Raw genomic sequence first — 23,305 nt, 5'->3', positions numbered from 1 at the left:
AATGTCTCAAACTTTTTGTACTGATTACATGTTGAGATGCTCATGTTTTAGATATCTTAGGTTAACTGAAGTACATTATTAAAATTAATTTTACTTGTATCTTTTACTTTTTAAATGGCCACTGAAACATTTTAAATTACCAATGGCTTGCATTGTATTTCTTTTGAACCTCGTTAGTAGTAGATGCAAAATGGAAACTAGTGATACTATGTGAATGTTGTAATTTAATGTGTTCCAGGGGCTGTGGGAGCCAAGGCTGACCACCTGCACAGCAGGTGTCCGGGAGGCTGAATTTGAGCTCATTAAAAGCAAAACTATGTTAACATTTTTTAGACTTGTAAAAATAGTACAGAGAATTTCTGTAAATCTTTCACCCATGTTCCCTGAATGTTAACATTTTATATAATCACAGTCCAGTTACCAAAATCAATGACCATGTTATTATCTAAGCTAGAAGCTGTCTTTGAATTTTGTCCGTTGTCCCATTAATGTCCTCTTTCTGGTTGCAGGATCCAGCTCAGGATCCCATGTTAAATTTAGTTTTTGGGTTCTCAGTCTCCTGTGATCTATGATAGTTCTTCAGTCTTTGTCTTTCCTGACCCTGACACTTTTGAAGTTGTTTTGTAGAATCTTTCGATTTGGGTTCATCTAGTGTTTCCTCATGATTAAATTCAGTTTGTGCATCTCGAGCACAAATCCATCAGAAGTGACACTGTGGCTTTCAGCATGTCCCATTTTTGGTGGAATTAACTATGACCACTTGGTTAAGGTGGTGTGGTCTTAGGTTCCTCCATTTGAACTTAGTTGTAAAGAGAGAATGGAGTTTGAGAGATAAAGCAGTGAAGCAGCAGAGTTGGCCTGAACAAAGGCAAAGAGTGAGAAGCAGGCGCTTTATAAGGAAGTGGAAGTGTTAGTAATCCCGTATGAGTAGGTGGTCTACAGTAGATGAGGACCAGATCATCAGGAGCTATTGACTTGGTGCCAGGAGGTTGGGAATTCATGGTAGAAGCAGTAGGGAACTATCGTGGGGCTTTAAGTAAGGAGCATCATGTTGGGTAACAAATAGTTCAAAGGATGGGGTGGAGGCTGAGAGATATTTATCAGGTAGGACCTTTACTATTTGGTGACTTGGGAGACTTGCATTGTGGCTGGGGTGAAATGGTGGTGAGAGAAAGTTAGTGAAAGCCACCCAAGTTTTCTTCCTTGAACATCTGAGTAGTCAGTGCTACTGATAATCCATCGTGCAAACCCGGGGTCTCCCTGGGCCCCTCTCTCCCCCTTATTCCCCGCAAGCAAATATGTGGTTTCTACATCCAGGTACCATATACTGTAAATCCGCTTACTACTTCTCCAGCCCATGGCTGTCAACAGTCTTTTTAAATATGGCAGTAGTTTCCTAACCAGTCTCCCTGTTTCCAGGCTGTTCTCTTATCCATTGACATAAGCCAAGGTAATGTTTTAAATACAAAACTGATCTTGTTACTCTTTGCTTAAACTTCTTGGTTGGCTTCCCTTGTCTTTAGAATAAGTTCAGACTCTTCTGGTGGCCAAGGCTTTCTGCACTGGGACTCTGCTTTTCTCTCCAGCCTCCACTGTCTCTTCTCTATCTCACACATCTGACTCTTGCCTTATCATATGGAATTACTTTCAGTTCCATAAACCTGCCCCTTTGAGTCACTTCCTGTTCTCCCTTTCTTCCTTCTAACACTAGAAGCTTGGAAAAGGTAGAGACCGTGACTGACTGCTACTACCGTAGCACCTACCACAGAAAATTCTACTGGACACAGGAATCAGCAAATTAAGAAAGAGGTGCAGAATTGTAGAAGAATTTTTAGATCTATGGCTTTGAGACATCTGTGGGACAAGTTTCTAAGTCCATATTTCCAGGAGGCAGTTCTAGTAAATACATAGAATGAGTTCAAGAAAGGCCTGGATTGGCTTTATTATTATTTTTAAAGATTTGTTTGTTTATTTTCTTAAGGATTTTATTTGAGGAGGAGAGAGCACAAGCAGGGAGAGGGGCAGGGGGACAAGCAGACTCCCCACTGAGCAGGGAGCCCATCTCAGGGCTTGATCCAGGACCATGATATCATGACCTGAGCCAAAGTCAGATGCTTGATCGACTGAGCCACCCAGGCACCCCAAAATTTATTTATTTATTTTAGAGAGTACACATGTGTGCACCTGAGCCAGGGAGTGGAGGCAGCAGGTGTGGGGCAGAGGAAGAGGGAGATCCTCAAGCAGATTCCCTGTTGAGCATGGAGCCTAACATAGGGCTAGATCCGCAGGTCCCCAGATCATGACCTGAGCCGAAACCAAGAGTCGCCAGGCACCTTGGCCCTCAAATTTATTAAAGCCCACCCAGGAGGCACCTGGGTGGTGCAGTCAGTTAAGGGATCTCAGGGTTGTGCTTAAGACTATCTCTCTGTCTCCCTTTGCCTCTTTTTCTCTCTAAAATAAATAAATATATCTTTTTTAAAAAATGTGATGGCCTTTAGTACACAGGATAGTTGAAGCTGTAGGATTAGTTTATTCTGTTTCATTTTTAGTGCAGATTGCATGTCCCAGTAAATTGTTTTCAGGGCTCACTGTTAGGCTGAGACCCGTAGTGATTCCCTAGAGGACATAGGGTGAGCAAGTGTAAAGATAGATGGGTGAAGGAGGAGCATGAGCAGAAGAAAGACATACACAAAACACACAGGGTCTTGGCAGCATTGTCCTCACACGTCAGTGACATTTGTTTCTGGACAACATCACTTTTCTGGGAGCCAGGTCACCTAAACCCAGCACAGCCACTCCTGGGCTTCTCCTGACTTTCCTCATCTGTGAGAGAGAGGGATGCCTGCCATCCCCACCCACAAGATGCTGAAACTATACACTGTCCTACCAAAGAGCCTGCTTGTGCACTTGGGGAAATCAGTTCCTTTTGAAGTTTTCTAAGTACTAAGGGAGCACTTTCTTGTATTTTTTTTTTTATCCTATAAAAATAGCAAAGAGGGGTGATCAAAGAAGGCTGTGTTGAGTGGATGAAGCATTGGCCTGTGCCATTGCAGATTTAGGTGGCTTCCCCAGCTGTGGGAACAGACTGGTTCAACTACAGACTGGTTCAACTTCCAGATTCTCAGCTTCTTCATCCATAAAATAAGTGGACCTATGGCTGTCGTCAGAGTGGTCATGAGGATGAAAGTCAGTGGTGGGCAGCCCGTGGTGCAGCGGTTTGGCGCCGCCTGCAGCCTGGAGTGTGATCCTGGAGACCTGGGATTGAGTCCCACATCTGGCTCCCTGCATGGAGCCTGCTTCTCCCTCTCCCTCTGCCTGTGTCTCTGCCTTTCTCTCTGTGTCTATGAATAAATAAATAAATTTTTTTTTAAAAAGGGAACTTACACATAAAAAACGAAAAAAAGAAAGTGGTAAAATGAAAGATGGGAGCAGCAAAGTACTAGGCCACTGTCAGGTGGGGTGATGCTGCTAGTAAAAGAGTGCAGAGTGAGCGACAAAGAAAATACTTGTCTTTGGAGCCAGCTGCTATGTTGTGATCTTTTAAAAGTAACCCCAGTGGAACTTCCTGAAATCAATTAATTTCTACTACCTAGAGTGTGGATTAGACATTGCATAGAGAAACTGCACTATTCAAAACGTTGAATAAAGAAGTCTGGTTAATGTAGCATTCTCTTGTGAAAGCCTCCCTTGTGTTTCTTGGAAGTGCATTCCTGTTGCAGCTTGTTGCTGGCGGTTGGTCGTATCCAGGCCAAAGTAACTAAGTCCAGAGATCAGTCAATGGTGGGCACTAAGTCTCAGTTTGCTTATCAGCTATTGGTCTATGACATTTTTCAATTAGAAGTCAATTTATTTTTCTAGGAAGTCTTAAACTTCTTAAAAGTTAAGTTCATGTGGTTTTTCCAAGCGTGTCTCTGTTAGAGTGAAGTGGCTGGGGTGGGGTACACTCCAGTGGATTCGAGGATGAAAGATGGGGGATGCCTGGGTTGGTCAGCAGTTGAACACCTGACTTTGGCTCAGGGATCGAGTCCCACATAGGGCTCCTTGCATGGAGCCTGCTTCTCCCTCTGCCTGTATCTCTGCCTCTCTGTGTGTGTCTTTCATGATTAATAATAAAAGCTTTTAAGAAAAAGATCAAAGATGGGATGAACTCAGCATGCTGTGAGAAAGTAATGGTGCTAATTGTCTTACTGCAAGGCAGTGAGCAGAAGAGCTGTACGTGGTGGCATCCATGCTCACTGCCAGTTGCAACCAGGACAGCATTGAGTTTCATGGTCTAGAGACAGGTCTTTCTTGGCTCAGCTGTGAATGCTTTGGGAACATTCAAAGGAAATGTTCAAGGAAAGGGGATTAGTGGACATGAACAGGACCCTTTAGTAGAAAGGTTGAGACTGATTGATTGGGTTAGCATCTTTATTAAACATAATAGATTAACCAGCCCAGGATGAGGTTGTCAGGTCAGTTCTCTGTGATGGTAGATTCTGTAGGCTTTCTATGCTGTTTAATAAGCTATATAAAGAACTAAAGAAGGTGAAAAGCTAATTCCTAGGGTTCTTGAAAAGGCAGCTGAAATAGGCCACAGCCATAAATTCCCTGACATCAGTTCCTTGCACATAGGCCTTTACATAGAGAGTTCCTCACAATGTGGAAGCTGGAGTCTTTTTGTAAACTGTCATATTTTGAGCTGTGAAGTGAGAGGATGTGGCCAGGTGGAGGGGGTAACTGGGGAGGTCTGCAGGCTACAGAAGCCACTCACCTGGATATATATCTGTCCCTATCTAAAGTCTGATCACCTGGCTCCAATTCAGAATGCTGCCTCTTCCAGACACATTAAATTGTTGAGCATATTGGCAGACAATTCCTTTATTCCCCCAACAAATGAATGAGATGCTAACCTCTAGAATAAATGTTGATACTTTGCTTACTAAGAAAAATCTTTTGGCTTATTTCCTAAAATCTTGCTAACTTGAGAATCAGAGAAGGCATAGGGGAACTATTTCCTGGAGTTGATTTGACTTGAGGATTCTGTCTTCAACTAATAAAAATATAAAAGACTGATTGTAAAATGTATTAATTTAGAATCAGAAATCTAACGATAAAGTGAACCAAATGTGTCAGCTTGCCCTGGGGTCTTTCCTCCCTGTAGGCAAGTTATGTGGGAATCAAGATTATGAGAAAGCTTCTTGAGGAGAAGCATGGCACAAGAAGTTAATGGATGACTCAAAGTCCAGGAGTTTATTCATTATCCACAAGAAACATTTCTTATGTCCTCATTTCTGGCCCTGGAATCCTGGGGCAGTTCTGCTGGATGCCTCTGACTGAGTGCACACAGGCTGCATGCAGTCAAGGTACTGACCAGAGCTGTGGTCACCTCCAGACTCAATTTGGGGGGACCCACTTCCAAGTTAACTCACATGGCTGTTGGCAGAGACATCAGTTCCTTGCACATGGGCCTTTACATAGAGAGTTCCTCACAATGTGGAAGCTGGAGTCTTTTTGTAAACTAATTTCACCTATGGCTTTTACTGTAAGTAGCCTCTTTAGGAGTGAGTCATCAGGTCCACCCTAGACTCACGGAGAGGAGCTTACACGAGAGAATTAGTACCAGGATGGTGGGGGTCATTCAGGGCTATGTTTGAGGCTGCCTGTGGTGAGTGGCGTCTAGCTATAGTGATAGATCTGCCCCAAGATAGAAAGTGTTTCTGGGGGGACCGTGGGCTCCTGTCAGTAGGGTTTTCTGTATTGGGCTAAATGCAAAAATTATGTGTGAATTTTTTAACATTTTCTAGAGAAAGAGTGAATTGTAATGAACATGAAAGGTTTAACAATTACTGGTCTAAGTAGACTTTGGCCTTTTTGTTCAGTCTTGGTTCAACAATATACCAGAGGACTTTACATGTGGCCACTTTGTAAAGGGACCAATCACACTGTACACTTGACAGCATCATGCGCCAGGGCCAATGTCACTACAGAGCAGCTGAAGTTCCTGATGGCCCTGAAGCATTCTGGGGTAAGGGAGTCAGCATTCAGTTATGTTTGCCATTTCTACTTCCTTAGGACTGGAAGTTACTAGTCCATTTTAGAAACATTTCTATCCAATGTGAATGAAGAGATATACAAAGTTATCAGTATGTTTAAAAGTTGATACTCTTTTGGGGAAAAGTTACATGGAATGCATCATCCCCAGAAACACCTGAAAAATGAGACATTTTTTCTTTTATACATGTGATTCTTCGGTGACTGGTCACTGTGATAATCACACTTTCTCCTTTTTAGATACGAAGAAAACTTTGCAGGCTCTCTGTTTTAAATGGTTATTAACTCACTGCCGCCACCCCATATTCATTAGGATACTTTTTCCTTTAGATAGTGCTGTAACTGGATTTGATTTTTTTTTTTTCGAAAGCTTCCCCCCCCTGTTTTGTCTTCAAATATGTTTTTAATCACTGTAATCAATTGAGCAATGAGGAAGTTATTGAAGAATATTTGGGGTTAAGAAGCTGAAGACTGAACTAAGTGTGACTTCTTGCCCCTCAGGGCCTGTTGGAGTCCTCTATGGAGAAGGCCCCCGTGTCTGTGGCCTGTGAAGGGGAGAGCCCCCTGGATGGCATCTGCCTCAGTGAATCAGATAAGACAGCCGTGCTCACACTCATAAGAGAAGAGGTAAAGGCCTTGGTGTTCTGTCTGCTTAGCACTCCATTTCTTTGTAAAGCCCACGCGCCAACAGGGAGATTCCATCTCTGTTGGGCTTAAGTTATTCCTGGCTGGAAGTTCTTATTTCCTGTAGCTTGTGTAGCTCGTATAAAGGCTCCCTGTAAAACTCACATTGGTGCTAGAGTCCCGACTTTCTGGTGTCCTAGGGAAAAAGTTAACACTTTTTTATCTTTCAGCCTTGAAGTTTTTTAAATATCAAATTCTGCCAACTCTTCCCACGTATGTGACTGAATCAGTGCCTTCATTTAGCAGGAGATATGTGTTCACGCTTACAAATGTCTTAAATTCTACGCTTGCAATAATATAAAATTGTTTCCCACCTTTATCCATTCTCTAACCGTCAACTCTTAAATTCCTTTACTACGTCTCTTAAACAGTCTCTGCTCAAAATCGCTTACTACTAGGCCTTTATTGGGTGATCAGAAAATACAGAAGATGCCGTCACGTGCTATTAATCAGTTACCATCCATTCCCATTATATTTCTATGCTGTATTTTATGTGTTTGGTTTGTGTGTTTCTTGATGGTTCCATCTTTTTTTCTCTTAAAAAGGGAATTTCCTTACTGTAGCAATGTTATTATAATATCATGAGAGTAGATAAGAACCTCAGATATATAAATAAAATCTTTAAAAAAAAAAAAAAAGGGCAGCCCTGGTGGCGCAGCGATTTGGCGCCGCCTGCAGCCAAGGGCGTGATCCTGGAGACCCTGGATCGAGTCCCGCATCAGGCTCCCTGCATGGTGCCTGCTTCTCCCTCTGCCTGTGTCTCTGCCTCTCTCTCTCTAGCTGTGTCTCTATGAATAAATAAATAAAATCTTAAAAAAAAGAAAAAAGAACCTCAGATATAGTCTTTTAAAGCTTAAAAAATAGCATTAGATTGATAATGATGGATGTCACCTGGTTCCATTGTCAGAACTGAGGAGCAGTGGCGAGGATGCCTGCCTGTCCCTGTCAGTGAGGAAAATGACATCTTCTTCCTCCCAAGAGTAAAACTATCAGATGTCTGCCTAATAGAGTAGAGCAAAAATGTGCCTCGTCACCTGAAGCAGACGGTCTGGCTGCTAGGTTCTTTTTCCTTTCCTTTCCTTTTTTTTTTTAAGATTTTATTTATTCATGAGAGACACAGAAAGAGAGAGAGGCAGAGACACAGGCAGAGGGAGAAGCAGGCTCCCTGCAAGGAGCCTGATGCAGGACTTGATCCCAGGACCCCAGGATCATGCCCTGAGCCAAAGGCAGACATCCAATCACTGAGCCATATAGGTGTCCTTGGCTGCTAGGTTCTTGATTCTATTCTGATTAAAGGCATCAAAATAAAGAATGTACCAATTAGAGAGAAGTATAATAAAAGGATGTCCCTCTAAGCTCTGTCAAGGCATATGGAGTTTGAGGTAATGAGTTTATAGTATTTCTTTCCAGTTAGTAAGGCCATCCCAGATAGGGATATGGGTTCTGGTCTGATGAGCAAGCCTTCTGGCTGGAGGCTTAGAACTCTGAGCCCTAGTTGTGACTCCATTCTTACCAAGCAATCAGAAATCTCTATAGAAGGAGAATGTGCTGGTCACACTAATGCTTCATTTCATATCCTAAAATTACTACTTTGGTTAGGGTGAGTCTCTTCTAGGCTGATGGCTCTTCTTTTGGTGTCCTATCCCAGTCATGGTTTTGGGCCTGCAGAGCTGAGAGCCAGACCCTGGGCCCGGGTAAAATTTACAGGGATTGTGATTATCACTTTGAATTTTCCTGGGAGATGTTCTGTTTGCCTCTGTTTCGGTGGTTACATTTCCACCATCCTATGTGGCAGAGAGCACATTTTTCCAAATGCTTGTGAGCATTATATGTAGATTTTGAGGCTTTATATTCCTAATGTAGCTTAAATGTCTTGGGATTGACCTAGTTATGTGTTTTCAGTTTCCAATCTTAAATTCAAACTGTGATAGATTCAGTAGGTAAAACCACACTTTATCTCTATTATAATTTAGATAATCACTAAGGAAATTGAAGCAAATGAATGGAAGAAAAAATACGAAGAAACCCGACAAGAAGTTTTGGAGATGAGGTTAGATGGGAGGTTTGGGTTGGAGACTTTTATGCATTATTATACTTTATATAAATGTAGTGATGAAAGTATTTGCATACCACAAAACCAACTGTTGAGAACTTGAGGGCATTGGTATTTGCACCTTAATATGTGATTGACAGTGTCTTTTCATGAGTGTTGTTGACCAGTTACTCAAATGCCGTAGCTTTTTGTGGGTTGTTGAGAACATTACAAATAAGCAGAACTCGCATAATTCTTAATCTTTTGAAGAGACATCAATTTGTGCAAAAAAAAATCCATTTAAACTACAGAATAATAAGATTTATTGACATATAAAGTCAGTAGTCATAGTACTTTTCTAAAATCAATTATGCATGATGGCTTCAAATTTCATGACCACCAAATAGATTATAAAAAGCATGTTAATAGGAAACAAAATCAACTGACCTAAAATTGAAATCTTTTTCTTTTTGCTGCTCATTCCCTAGAAAGGGGAGTTCAAAGCTGTGAAATAACTAAAGATAGCATCTAAGAAGAAAAAAGCATAATTTATATACTTGTTCGGTCAGCTCTTGAATGATTAAGAAACATTTTAAATATGTTCACTCTAATTTGTAGCTCTTGTATTACTTGCTTTTTGAGCATCTGCTGGGCGTGAGGTTCCGTGCTGGATGTGGCAGAGAGGAAGCAACAACCCCCTAGCTTACAGTAGCCGCCAGAAGAAACCTGGATCCAAGTAATGGGCACCACCACTGAGGGGCAGGGAAGCCCTCACTTCTCGCTGGGGGTCCCAGGGAAGAGCACTCTTCTTATTTGGACAGGGTCAGGGAAACTCCATTGCACTTTGCCCCAAAAGAAAAATTAACATGACAGGGTGATCTTTAAAGTCTTTGAATAACTGAAATGCTTTTGGAACTACGACAGTTAAATAAAACTTAAAAATAAAACTTAAAAATAAAATAAAACTGAATCAGAGGGCAGAAACTGCCCAAAAGTGTGGATTGGGGCCAGGAAGGCCTGAACTTCTGAACAGATCGGGCTTCTTAGGAAGAACCCCAAGAATTTCATTCACTTATTTTGTGAAAGATTGATTTGTCCAGGCAGAATGAGGTCATTTACATGAGGTGCAAAGAAAAAGTGAAGTCAGTTTCTATAATGAAAGGCTTGTTAAACATAAAATCTTCAGAAAAACCTTTTTGAACATTAACAAATCTCACATTAATATAAAAAAGACCCAAACAGATAACTGGATTACATAAATTTGTTCATTTGAACATCATCGTTCAAATATTCATCAGACATTATATACCACACTCAGATGTTCTTTTGTTAATGTGTTTAATTGGGGCAGCATTTCTCCAACTTCCGTGGAAAATTCTCTTCCAATAATATATATATATTTTTTTTTTTTTAAAGGAAAATTGTGGCTGAATATGAAAAGACCATTGCCCAAATGATTGGTAAGGACAATTTTTTAAAAGATTTTATTTGCTTATTTGAGAGAAAGAGAGCAAACGAGCAAGGGGAGGGGCAAAGAGAAAGAATTTCAAGCAGGCTCTGAGCTGAGCAGGGAGTCCAGTTTGGGGCTTTATCTCACAACCTTGAGATCATGACCTGAGCTGAAACCAAGAGGCAGATGCTTAGCCAGTGGAGCCACCCAGGCGCCCCTGGACTTTTTTTTTCCTCTGGTGTGAACCATAGGTTCCATAGATGATTTAAAAAAAAAAAAAGGCTTTATTTATTTATTTGATACAGGGAAAGATGGAGCACGCATGAACGTGGGGAGGGGAAGAAGGAGAGAGATAAGCAGGCTCCTCGAGCAGGGAACCCAACGTGGGGCTTATCCAGGACCTTGGGATCATGACCTGAGCCCAAGGCAGACGCTTAACCAACTGAGCCACCCAGGTGCCCTGGTTCCATAGATGATTTTCAAATCAGAATACAGGCTTCCATTTGTCCATCACTTAGATCCAGTTGATTCTCACTGTTTGCAGTGGCTCTGTTCTACAAAGTTGCCACAAACACTGAATTAGCCACAGATGGAAATGCTACTGAGCCATTGCTTTAGGGGAAATACAGAGTGACAGGCCTGCAGGCCTCTGGTCACATATTTGTCAATACATAACCTTGTCTTATGTATGTTTTTGTTTAAAGACATCCTATGTAATGTTGATTCATTAACATCGAGCTCATGGCCCCCAGTGCCAAAGTTGATGCCCAAATGAAGATTATCTGATGAAGGCATTTTCACCATAAGGCCCATCACAGCCTTCTCAGACTTGGAAGTACTAGCAGTACTCAGCACTATACTTAGACCATTTTATTTATTTATTTATTTATTTATTTATTTATTTATTTATTTATTTATTTATAAATTTTTTTTTATTTATTTATGACAGTCACACACACACAGAGAGAGAGATAGAGAGGCAGAGACACAGGCAGAGGGAGAAGCAGGCTCCATGCACCGGGAGCCCGACGTGGGATTCAATCCCGGGTCTCCAGGATCGCGCCCTGGGCCAAAGGCAGGCGCCAAACCGCTGCGCCACCCAGGGATCCCTACTTAGACCATTTTAAACAGCAAAATCATCAACAGAAAGCACAAAAATGCAGAAATCACGATACTACAAGAAGGCAGAGTGTTGCCCTGTTCAACCTTAGCTGGAAAATGTGCATATCAAGTGACTCACATTTTTTGCCACTTGGCGGACAGTTGGGAATGCACCACAGTATTGATTTTGGGTTTACAAATAAATGTTAGCAAGTAGATGAATTCACAAATACACAGTCTGCAGATAATAAGGATCAGCTGTAGTTAGGTTCATTTTAGAGGCTAGCAAAGGCTTGAATTCTGTGATAAGCCTTCCACCTGACACCCAGAGTGTTGATGGCCTCAGCATATCATTAGTATCCCCTGGGTGCAGTGTCCTTACTGTGCTGTGAGTGTACTTTTCCCTGTATCAGGTGCACTGGTACCTTTTATGAAACGATAGGAGTTGGTTCTCCTGCATTGAATTTAGAAATAACTGTAACCAATATCATCAGGACTGACTGCCTAAGTGTCTCTCTATTAAAGTGCTGAAATCATGCTTTCTGCAGTCCACATCACCTCATGCCTTACCAGTGTAGGGCCCTTGCCAAAGCTGTTCCTCTGCTGGAGCGTTCTCCTCCTGGGTAGCTGCATGGCTACTGCCCTCAGCTCCTTTACATCCCTCTTCAAATCTTTTCTCTCAGAGAGACCACTCTATGTAAAAAAGGAAGCCTGCCCTTCTTGGTCTGCTTGGGTTTTTCCCCATCACTTGTCTCCATCTGGATCCCCCACTAACGTAAATTCTTAGGAGGAACTTTGTTATGTGCACTGCTGGGTCCACTCCACCAAGAATACAGGTTAGCTCACAGAGGGCAGCTGATAACCATCTGTTTTATGAATACGCCATTACTTTTTATTGTGGTTCACAGAAGATGAACAGAGGACAAGTATGACCTCTCAGAAAAGCTTCCAACAACTGACCATGGAGAAGGAGCAGGCCCTGGCTGACCTTAATTCTGTGGAAAGGTCCCTTTCTGATCTCTTCAGGAGATATGAGAACCTGAAAGGCGTTCTGGAAGGGTTCAAGAAGGTAGCATGTCCTTTTCTCTCCTTGGTAGTGTATTTTCTTGGTAATGGATCTTTAAACATATATGCCAGAGGTGTGGGTGCCCTCCTAAATAGGGGGTTGGAACTGAGATACCACTGGCCTCGGTTTTCTTTACCTTTTTCTCTTTCTGCAGTTGTTCAGGCATCTGGCCCACCAGGTGGTGTGTCTTGGTCATTGCCCTCCTGGGTCAGGCCACAGCCAGCGTGTGGCATGGAGCATAAGAGGTGTGAAACCCTCAGACCTTAGGAGAATTCTAGAAATTGTTTTGATAATTCACCAATTTAACTTAATAATAGTAAAGGAAACATTTAGCACTGAAAAATTCAGGCTACATTAGTGTTTCAAATTTAGATATAAGTGGGCATATTGGTTCACCTTAGTTGCACACCATCAGTAGGACACATTTATAGTGTGAACATTCTCTTTTTTTCATAGTAAAATAAAAATGAGAATGGCCAATTTACCTAAAATGAGACCCAGATTGCCATTTACTTTTGAATTTTTTTTCTTAAGATTTCTTTTTTAAGTATTCTTTACACCCAACGTGAGACTTGAACTCACAACCCTAAGGTCAAGAGTCACGCTCTACCGACTGAGCCAGCCAGGCACCCCTGCCATTGACTTTTGAATCATAGCCTCCCTAAACTGTGGGTGTATTGGTATAACTGAACCTTACTGTGTTTTGAAAATTTATACATGAAGAAATTATCTAGAATTTCTTCAGTAAGAATTATTTGTGCCTGTTTTGAATTATCATGGAGTATAACTTAAAGGCATCTGAATTAATTAGGTTTTCTCATTTAAAAAAATGAAAAAAAAAATGAAAACTCTGGTACACCGTTTGTCACTAATAGAAGAAAAATGACCAGTTTCTTTTATTTTTAAATTGTCACTTTGGAACAGAATGAAGAAGCCTTGAAAAAATGTGCTCAGGATTACTTAGCCAGAGTTAAACAAGAGGAACAGCGATACCAGGCTCTGAAGATACATGCAGAAGAAAAACTAGACAAGTGAGAGCTCGCCATAGGATCTATTTCACAGTCCTTGATGTGGTGGGAAGATTGAAAAAGGCCAAAAAACCTTCAACCTTGTTTGGCAACTCCAGGGGGGGGGGGTGTTTATTATTTAAATTTTGAATAGGTAGAATCTTCACATGGTTCAAACATTAAAAAGAAGAAAAAGATACATCTCTCCCCCCCTTCCATTCCCCCCCCCCCCCCCCCCGCCACCTTCCTCACCCCCCCCCCCCCGTAATTGGCCATTGGTTCCTCCAGTCCTTACAGATTACTCTTTCCCCTTCTCCCCCTTCCCCAGCTTTATGGAGATATAATTAACACATAACATTGTGCAAGTTTAAGGTACAACCTGTTGATTTGCTGTATTTATATATCACACAGCAATGGCCTTAACCAACACCTCTATCATACCACGTGATTCCTGGTTTTTTTTAATGTGAGACTCTCCCTTTGTCATGCAGATGACAGCATACCTAACTTTTCTCATTTAGCTGTGTAATTTAACTAGTCACCTCTCCTATGGGACACTCAGTTTATTTATCACCCACTACAAACAGGGCTGCAGTAAGGAGCCCTGGATGGTTATCATTTGGTGTGCATGTGAGTTATCTGTATGCAGGAAAAGGAATTGTGCTCAGCCAAAGAATAATATGAATTTGTAATTATGATAAATATTGTCAAATTGCCCTCCTTCAACGTTTATCAGTGTATCCCTACATGAAGTATGAGAGCTTCTTTTCTCCCTACAGCTTGGCCAACAGATCAAATTTTTAGTTTTCTACAAAAACAATAGATAAAGGTGGTATTTCACTTTAGTTAGGGTTTTCTTTTTTCTTTTCTTTTCTTTTCTTTTCTTTTCTTTTCTTTTTTTTAAAGATTTTATTTATTTATTCATGAGAGACAGAGAGAGGGAAAGAGGCAGAGACACAGGCAGAGGGAGCAGCAGGCTCCATGCAGGGAGCCCGATGTGGGACTTGATCCCAGGACTCCAGGATCATGCCTGAGCCTAAGGCAGACGCTCAAATGCTGAGCGTTTTCTTTTTTGATAAACCTAATAGAACATTTTTATTCAAAGTAGTTTTGATTGTGTTTATCTTACTAGTAAAATTGAACATATTTTAGCAACTGTCTATAGGCATACTTGCTTTACCATGAATCACTGTATTCTTTGCCTGGTTTTCTATTGTCAGTTTATATATTATATATAAAAATATATTATCATATTTATGTGCTAGCCCCTTTGTGATATGAGTTGTGAGTTATTTTTCTAGTTTATCTTTTGGTTTCTAGAGTTTTTTCATATATAAGAATTTTTATATAGTGAAATTTTTTTATTTAAAGATTTTATTTATTTATTCATGAGAGTCACAGAGAGAGACAGAAACACACAGGCAAAGGGAGAAGCAGGCTCCTCGCAGGAAGCCCAATGTGGGACTCAATCCCAGGACCCCAGGATCACGCCCTGAGCCAAAGGCAGACGCTCAACCGCTAAGCCACCCAGGCATCCCACAGTCATTTTTTTTTTACTCAGTATTTGCTGTTGTGGTAACAAAACTCTTCTCTGGGCTGAATTTAAAATGTTCTCCCATGTTTTCCTTCTGGTACTTTTTTGGCTTTTTTTTTTTTTTTTTTTTTTAATTAACTCTTAAATCCAGCACATTTGGAATTTATCCTGAGGAATGGTCTGAAGAATGCTTCCAACTTTATTTTTTTAACTAAAAAGTAATACCTACTTGTACATTTTGCTATCTCCATATTTGTAAAACATTTCAAGTTCCCTTCTCTCATTCTCACTCCCAGAGGTACTGCTATCAAAGGTTTATTGTGAATCCTTCCAGATTTTTCTTTGTGCCTTTACAGATACTACCCAGAATGGCTTCAGACTTTTTTTTTTTTTTTTTTGCATAATTTCAGAGTCATAAAATACAAATTTCCTTTTTCATTTAGTAGTATATCATCATGGCCATTTTCCATGTCGAAGCAAATGGTTGCTCAGTCTAGTTATTTTTATTAGGTTGTAGGACTATTCCATTCCTTTATTATATATTATTCCATTTAGATAGTTTCATACTTTTTTCTGTTGTAAACAATGCTGCAGTGGACATCCTTGTGCACACAGTTGTGAAAAGTGGGAATATTGCTGAGGATATGTTACTTCAGGGGACTTGCTGGATCAGAAGATATATGCATTTTTATTTATTTATTTTTACATATTTTTTTTAAATTGGAGTTCAATTTGCCAACATATAGCATAACACCCAGTGCTCATCCCATCAAGTGCCCCGTCACCCAGTCACCCCCAACCCCCACCCACCTCCCTTTCCACCACCCCTTGTTCGTTTCCCAGAGTTAGGAGTCTCTCATGTTCTGTCTCCCTTTCTGATATTTCCCACTCATTTTTTCTCCTTTCCCCTTTATTCCCTTTCACTATTTTTTATATTCCCCAAATGAATGAGACCATATAAGGTTTGTCCTTCTCCGTTTGAGTTATTTCACTCAGCATAATACCCTCCAGTCCCATGCACGTTGAAGCAAATAGTGGGTATTTGTCATTTCTGATGGCTGAGTAATATTCCATTGTATACATAAACCACATCTTCTTTATCCATTCATCTTTCAATGGACACCAAGGCTCCTTCCACAGTTTGGCTATTGTGGACATTGCTGCTATAAACATCGGAGAGATGTATGCATTTTAAATCATAATAGTTACAGCCATATCCCCTTCCACAGACAGTGCCAGTTTTCATTTCCCCATCAGCAGGTGATCCTGTCTGTTTCCTTGCATCTCGGCCATCATAGAATAAGATCATCCTGGTTAATATTTGCCAACCTGATAAATTTTAAAAGTTTATTATTTAAATTTGCATACCTTTGACTACTAATGGGTTTTTAGCATCCTTTCATCAATTAATTGGCTATTTATCAATTGCCATGTATAGTTTTAAAAATTTCTTTTGTATCTCGTTAATAAAGTCACTTTTTAGTTCTAGTGTCATAGATGTCAGTGGAGAGTGTCCTGACTATTTAGCTCTGTTAATCCCACAGATGACCCTGCCTGCTATTGTCCTAGGTTAAAAAAAAAAAAAATCTAAGATTGCTGTAGAAACTGTCATGTAAGTCCATTTTCTAGTGACATAGAAATTTCAATCTCACTATGGCCTATGAGGTTAATTCTACCACTGGTTTTTACCTTGGAAATTTCCTTAGCAGTTGTGTGCAAATTGAATATTTATAAATTTCAATTGAACAATTCAGGTCACCGATTTTTCTGTGATCATGTCATTTCCTTTAGTCTGTTTCACAAATGTCAGCGGTTAGTATCTTGACTCCTTAGCTCTGACTGGTGACTAACCATGTGCTTCTCGTCCCTTGATTCTGCAAACAAAACACCACGAACAGAGCCAATGAAGAAATTGCTCAGGTTCGAACAAAAGCAAAGGCTGAGAGCGCAGCTCTGCACGCTGGACTCCGGAAGGAGCAGATGAAGGTGGAGTCCTTGGAGAGAGCCCTTCAGCAGAAGGTACCCAGAGGGGTGTGGTGTGACCAGAGAGACACTTGGTCTTCTTCCTTGGCAGTGGCTAGCTTGTAGTGGATTCAGATGAGATAAGCCTTGTTTTTTTACCCAGACACTTTGATCCAGCTCCTCTGGGAATTGATTCAGGTGAACACAAACAAGGCAACCCCTTAATTCCCAAACATATGAATAGGAAACATCCCCAGGCAGGATGCAGAGGAAATTGCATTAAGTAAAGTTTAGGGGACCAGATACTTAGGCTCTGAGGCTACTTTTTTTTTTCTTTTTTCTTTTTTTTAAATTCTATTTACTTATTAGAGAGATAGAATAAGCAGTAGGAGGGGCAGAGGGAAGAAGAGAGAGAAGCAGACTCCCCATGAGCAGGAAGCCTGCCAGGGCTCAGTCCCAGGACCCCAACCTGAGCCGAAGGCAGATGTTTAACTGACTGAGCCACTCAGGTGCCCCTGTTTTTTATGTGATATATGAAGCCATCATGCCTCCTGATTGCAACTTTACCCTCCAAAGGACATTGGCAATGTCTGGAAGTATATTTAGTTGTCACAACTGGTAGATACTACTGGCATTTCATGGATACAGGCCAGAAATGCTACTGAACATCTAACAATGCACAGGATAGTCCCTATAACAAAGACTAACGCAGCCCAAAGTGGTTCCACGGTTGAGAAATTCTGGTGTAGGTAAATAAAAATCAGGTCCCTCTTTTGCACTACTCAGTGATTCTTGGACTTCATTTTTTTTGTGTGCCTCTAGTGGTTTTTCTTACTGCATCCATTCAGCTAGGGCAAGAGTGACTATCATGGGGTTTGCTAACCCCTAGGCAGTATTCCCTAGGATACTCAGACTGCAGAATCACAGATCAAGGGGCCAAGGGGCTGAGTGGGGCCTCAGATAACAAGCATCACAGGTAATTTCTATGATAAGAAAATTTACGAACAAGGTGCATAGGACCAGTGGTTACCCTCATCCCCTGACTCAACTGGAGCATGACTTGAACAGATGAACATTTTTCAGGGGAGAAGTTTCCCTTTCTTTAAAGAGCCCTGACATAGAAGAGTTTTGAACCATTGAGCTAGGATCTTGAGGCAGAGTGTAGCCAGTCTTGGAACTATTTAATTGTCACTGCCTGGATCTCAGGATGCAGAATGGCCTACATCACTATGCCATTTGTCTTTCAGAACCAAGAAATCGAGGAACTAACAAAAATCTGCGATGAGCTGATTGCGAAGCTGGGGAAAACTGACTGAGTTTCCGCCCTGGTAGCTCAGCAGGTCTGCATCTGGCTGCTTTTCTTGTAACCACAGTTATCTTGCCTTATCCAGGAATAATTGTCCCTTTGCAGAGAAAAAAAAAAAAAAAAAACTTTAAAAAAGCACATGCCTACTGCTGCCTGTCCCGCTTTGCTGCCAACACCACAGCCCTAGAAGGAGCCCTAGAGCATCGCACAGTCCGGGAAGGAGTGACGTCTGAGAGCTGTCCACTGACAGGTTTGGTCAGACAGGCCGCCAAGTTTGGGGTTGTGAGTTCTCCATCTTTAGTCTATTTGTAAAAATCATCTTTTCTTTTCTAAGCAATTTACATTTGGGATTTTGTGGCTACTATTTGGGATCATCTTCTGTCTACCACCTGTCTGAACTTTTTTGGTGACCTATTTATTTCATCTTTTAAATCTAGCATTCAACATTAATGGTTTTATTTGAGAGGGAAAATAACTTGGCCTCTTATTACTTCTAGTTTTTAAACAAGGAGGGACTCTGAGTGCCCATTTCTACACACACACACACACACACACACGTTTATATATGCTGCTGGGGGTTTTTTCTCTGAACCATAGTCAAATAAGAGCTTCTCCACAGAAGAGCATATTTCCATAAATGTAAAACCCTGTTTTGAAATAGAGTTGTGGCTCTGGATGCCAACCTCAGAATTTGGGGAATTGAAGGTGCAAAGACCGTAGAGTCAGGGGAAGACTTTTTGCCACAGTGTTTCGTTGCCCTGGTATTTGGACACTCCTAAGCCTTGACAGGTGTGCCCTTTGGGGTCAGGCCTCAGGCTGCATGAAGAGCAGTGCTAATGGGGCTCCCTCAAAGCCAGGGTTTGGCAAGTCTGTCCCAGAGCAGTTCAGTTTACTCTGCTTCTATTTGTTGCTAGAAAATCAATATTGACCCTTCATCATCTTTCTAATTGAAATATGCAAAGAAAATCTACTTGTAAAAGGTTTAGGCAGTCTCCTTTATTTAAAAGGTAACTGTAACCCCGATAGCAATTATAAGGTGGAGAAACAGTGTTTTTTGTTTTTTGTTTTTTACAAGTGTTATACATTGTTCTTTGGATTTTTTTTTTCTTAAGGCAAAAAATCCTTTCAAACTTAGTAGACTTTTTGACAAAACGAGCTATAAAAATCATGTGAACCACCCCAAAAATCAGCACATTCTGCATAGTGTTAAACAAAGGGCGTTTGAATCCTGGAGGAGAAGAGTGCAGGGAGCAGAGCCACATTCACAATACCAAATTCCTTAGGCTCCTCTCCAAGTGATGAGGCTATTAACCCCAAGAGGGAAACTTTCCATGTAATTCTAGTGAAGTCCCTTCCATTTGGTAGGCAAAACCAAATCCATGCAGTGTTTGAACGCACTCTTTTGTCTTAATCTTACACCCTGAATGTCTTCATGGTGACATGCACTGTATTCAGTACGTGTACGTTTTTGTACCTTTCTTGTAAAACTTGCATGATCCAACTTCAGCAATGAATTGTGCCTAGTGGAGAACCTCTGTAGATCTTTAAAAATGCATTTTTCTTTAGCAGTGTACTATTTACATGGGTGCAATCTTTAGCCCCAGGGAGGTCCCTAATGTCTTTTAAAGCTAGAAGTCATGTCTTACCAATATGTATTTATTGTAATTGGTGCTGAGGCTGTATTTTAAAGCCTACTGTCTTAATATTTTGTACAAAAAAGAACAATAGAAATGGTCTGTAGTTGGAGAAGTGACTTGACAATCATTTGGGCTTTGAAAGCAGTCAGTGTGGTTCAATGTGAGTGCTGTGCTACAGTCACAGTATCAATGAAGTACAAGTGTCTCCAGTTGGTGGAACTGATTTCTCTTGGTCCTCCACTACTAGGGAAATTAACTTTGCATTTTGCAGAAAGAAATGTTGCTATACCTTTTTTGCTGCTGTGTTTTAATGAGATATCCATGTTTATTTGTTTTATATCGATCTGTATTAAGCATGAAAGGCTTAGAGTGGTCTCCATTCTAAATCCATAGTCCTCCATTTAGGCTTCTTTGGTATATACAAAAAATAGCTGTGTGTTAAAACCAAGGTGACGACAATCCTTTCCTAGCACGCTGGTGGAAGAGACCCCCTAAGAGGACCCCAGTGAATGAGGTTGCTGCACAAGGACCATGAAAGGGCCCTGGTTAATTTGTGTTCACCACTGGCTTCTCAGCTATGGCCGTTATGAGGGAATGTGCTTCCTCCTCATTTAACAGACAGATATTCTCCAACAAGAATAAAAATGTAGCTTGTTCAGCTGGCAAATCAAGAGAATATCCTGGGCAGAAAGATGTATGTTTGTTTTTCTTTAAAAATAAGCAAAAGGAAAAAAAAAACTTCCAAAATTCTAAAGAGTAAGAATGTAGCCTGGAATTCTGCTTTTCATGGAGAGCCATGACAGGTCGGCAATACTAAGCCCTGTTAATAAGAGCGTGCAGGGGAGGTGAAAAGAAGATAGGTCTGGGTGCATTAGGTGATTGGTCTGCCTGAGACTCTGAACCCAGAGCCATTTCTTAAGTTTTTTTACTTTGCCAAAGTGTAGATAGATAGTCTTTATCTACAAGTATTTTAATGGGAAGATTCAGCATAAGACAGGCTGAACAGTTTGTCACTTGGTTGGCTGGGCGTTAAAGTCAGACCTCCTGAGATTTACTTTTATTTGGAGAAACTCCTGGAAGCCAGTGACCTGCCCAAACCTTTTGTTCTTTAAAACTGTTCTGGAAATATTGAGAAGCCTAGTTTTCTCACGTGGTTTCTAGCTTCTTCAGACCCAGCCCAAATTAGGAAGTGCAGAAGCACATGATGGTGAAAAACTCTGAGGACCTGGCAGCCTTCCAGAATGATATGGAATCTAAGGGGAGATGTGCGTTTCATTCTGGAGGTTAGCTCAAGCTGAGTTTTCTCCAGCCAGTTACCCTTCCTTCCTGTCCCACACTTTGTGCAACCCTCACACCAAGACTTAGATCTTTATTAGACAGCCCTGAATTAGTGCTATTTATAAATGGGGGCTTCAAGTGCCCCGAACGTTCCTGGGCTGACCGAGCAGCCAAAGTGAAGCAGTCTTTTGAAATAAAGTCAGGTAACAGAAGGCTCGGCGGTGGCTCTACAGCTCAGAATACAGTTTTAAAGAGCAGGCATCGGTAAGCCTGGTATGCCATGCTTGGGGATGACTCAGGACGCTCTTTTTCGGTGGGGCAGAAGCTCCTAAGGTCCCTGTTTGTTTCCTCTGGTTCTGCACTACAACCAGTAGCCATCTCCTGAGTCATTCATAACTGTCCTTTTGTAGTCTCGTGACCTTGCAAGCTTGCTCTGGGACTCAAGTTTCTTACTTTATCCTCTGGTGGGGAAGAGAGAAACTAGTTGTTGAAAGAGTAAATGATTCAGGCAAAGGATTTTAAAGTAAAGATGTATATATTCTAAAGAATTTAAAAGATAACAGATTATTATTTGCTTATTAAAAAATAGACTATAGTCTGGGAATCCCAGAATGCCAAGCCAAAGGTCTAAGAAGTCATCTTCTTCAAAGATTTTAATAAAGTAGCATTTTGAGGAGACTTCTGTCCAAAAAAGGTTTGACTAGCCTCCAGATTCCAGTGGCTTTAGGAAAGCATGTATCATTCAAACCTCAAGTCTCCCGCATAGTGAAGGTAAAGGAATCAATACGGTAGATGCTTCTCTCTAAGGGTCTCCTCTGGAAGATGATGTCAGAGGCAGCATTTCCAGTGAAGACCCATGCCCGCGTGCCCAGAGCCAGCATCCTGGAGACTAAAGATTGCACTTTCCGTAGTTCTTCGTCCAAATTGCAATCCCATTTCTGTGCCTCTTAGCATGCAGTTAGATTTGGACAAACAAGATTCCTAAGGAATGACTTTATTAACTATAATATGGTTACAGCTATTACATATATCTCTATATTCTGGTTATAGTTCTAATAGGAAGTGGTGCGTGTGACACTGGCCTGGGGCAAGTCCCTATTGCTCTTCAGCTCATTTGGAGGAGGCCGGGCACAGAGCCGAGGTGTGGCTTAAACCCTCCCCTGTACCCATTCTTCACTGTAGAGCTGTGAAGGTGTCACTTGTCCCCCTCTGCCTTTTAGTGGTATCTGAAATATACACAAAGAATGTCCTAGTCACACTGTTATCCGATGTTCTGTGAATAATTTCCACGTGGACATATACCAATTTGAACTCCGAAGCCACCCCCAGTCCAGGTACAGGGCAGCCTGCAGGTTACCCACCACACGCGCATCCTCTACATGGTCCTTGTCACCCAGTGCGACAGGGTCCAAGCATTCCTTTTAAACCTCAGAGGTAGCAGTAAACCTTTCAGTGTTGCTGTTAGCAAGTGTGTATTTGCCAATAGCTACCCATTTGTACTCACGTGCCAACAAATAAACATCAGCTGCACATCTGCTTCCGCTGTGTCCCTTCGGGTGCCGTGACATGTGTGAGGAGCCTCTCTTCTGTAGGAGCGAAGCTGCGTTGACTACTGCTGTCAGGATTGTGTTGTGTGGAATAATCATCTACATAAATTTTATATGCACAGTACTTTCCCTTTTATATGTCAGGTAAATATTTGTAAAAGTTATACTCACACAAATGAAATTATTATAATGATTACTAATATATTTTTTCCATGTTTCATTGCCTGAATAAAAACTGTTTACCACTGTTAGATCTGGGTGTGTGAATGTTTTTCCCCCTGGTTAGAAGTCATCTTATCCCTAAGTGTGAAAATTTATGACAGCCTTGCTTTTAAGAGCTCCATATTTCAGTCTAAAAATAGAACAGATGACATTTTCACTACACTCATTTTGTGAAATTTTATGCATTTGGTTGGGTGCATAATTAAAACAAACAAACTTTGGAATTCAGACCTTGCCATATAAATTTCCATGCCTTCGCATCTGTGCAAACAGAGTTTTTAATTGCATGCTTTTTGGTTTTGCTTAGAGCCGGCTTGTCTGCCCTGGCGCTTTTCAAGTCCTGAGAACCTAAGTCCCCTTGAGCTCTCGGACTCATCGATGGACACAGGATAAGCCAGGACTGTGCAAACAGTCCAGAGAAAATAGAACAGCCCAGAGAAAATAGT

The 23,305-nt window shown here is 41.2% G+C and overlaps 1 protein-coding gene across 19 annotated transcripts in view; it reads left to right on the top strand.

Moving 5' to 3' along the window:
• Positions 1-22,888, top strand: part of TACC1 (transforming acidic coiled-coil containing protein 1) — a 120,097-nt gene extending 97,209 nt beyond the window's left edge. For all 19 annotated transcript variants that reach the window (XM_025433250.3, XM_025433688.3, XM_049094845.1 and 16 more), the window contains 7 exons: positions 6,535-6,660; positions 8,691-8,767; positions 10,166-10,209; positions 12,209-12,369; positions 13,291-13,397; positions 16,806-16,926; positions 18,117-22,888. In XM_025433250.3, the coding sequence (XP_025289035.1) occupies positions 6,535-6,660; positions 8,691-8,767; positions 10,166-10,209; positions 12,209-12,369; positions 13,291-13,397; positions 16,806-16,926; positions 18,117-18,185 (705 nt within the window). In that variant the 3' untranslated portion in view covers positions 18,186-22,888. The remainder of the gene's footprint in view (positions 1-6,534; positions 6,661-8,690; positions 8,768-10,165; positions 10,210-12,208; positions 12,370-13,290; positions 13,398-16,805; positions 16,927-18,116) is intronic.
• Positions 22,889-23,305: the final 417 nt, after the last annotated feature.

Source organism: Canis lupus, chromosome 16 (genome assembly GCF_003254725.2).
Source record: "Canis lupus dingo isolate Sandy chromosome 16, ASM325472v2, whole genome shotgun sequence".
Taxonomy (NCBI): Eukaryota; Metazoa; Chordata; class Mammalia; order Carnivora; family Canidae; genus Canis; species Canis lupus.
The sequence above is the reverse complement of the archived record's forward strand: the minus strand, read 5'-3'. Positions and strand labels throughout refer to the sequence as shown.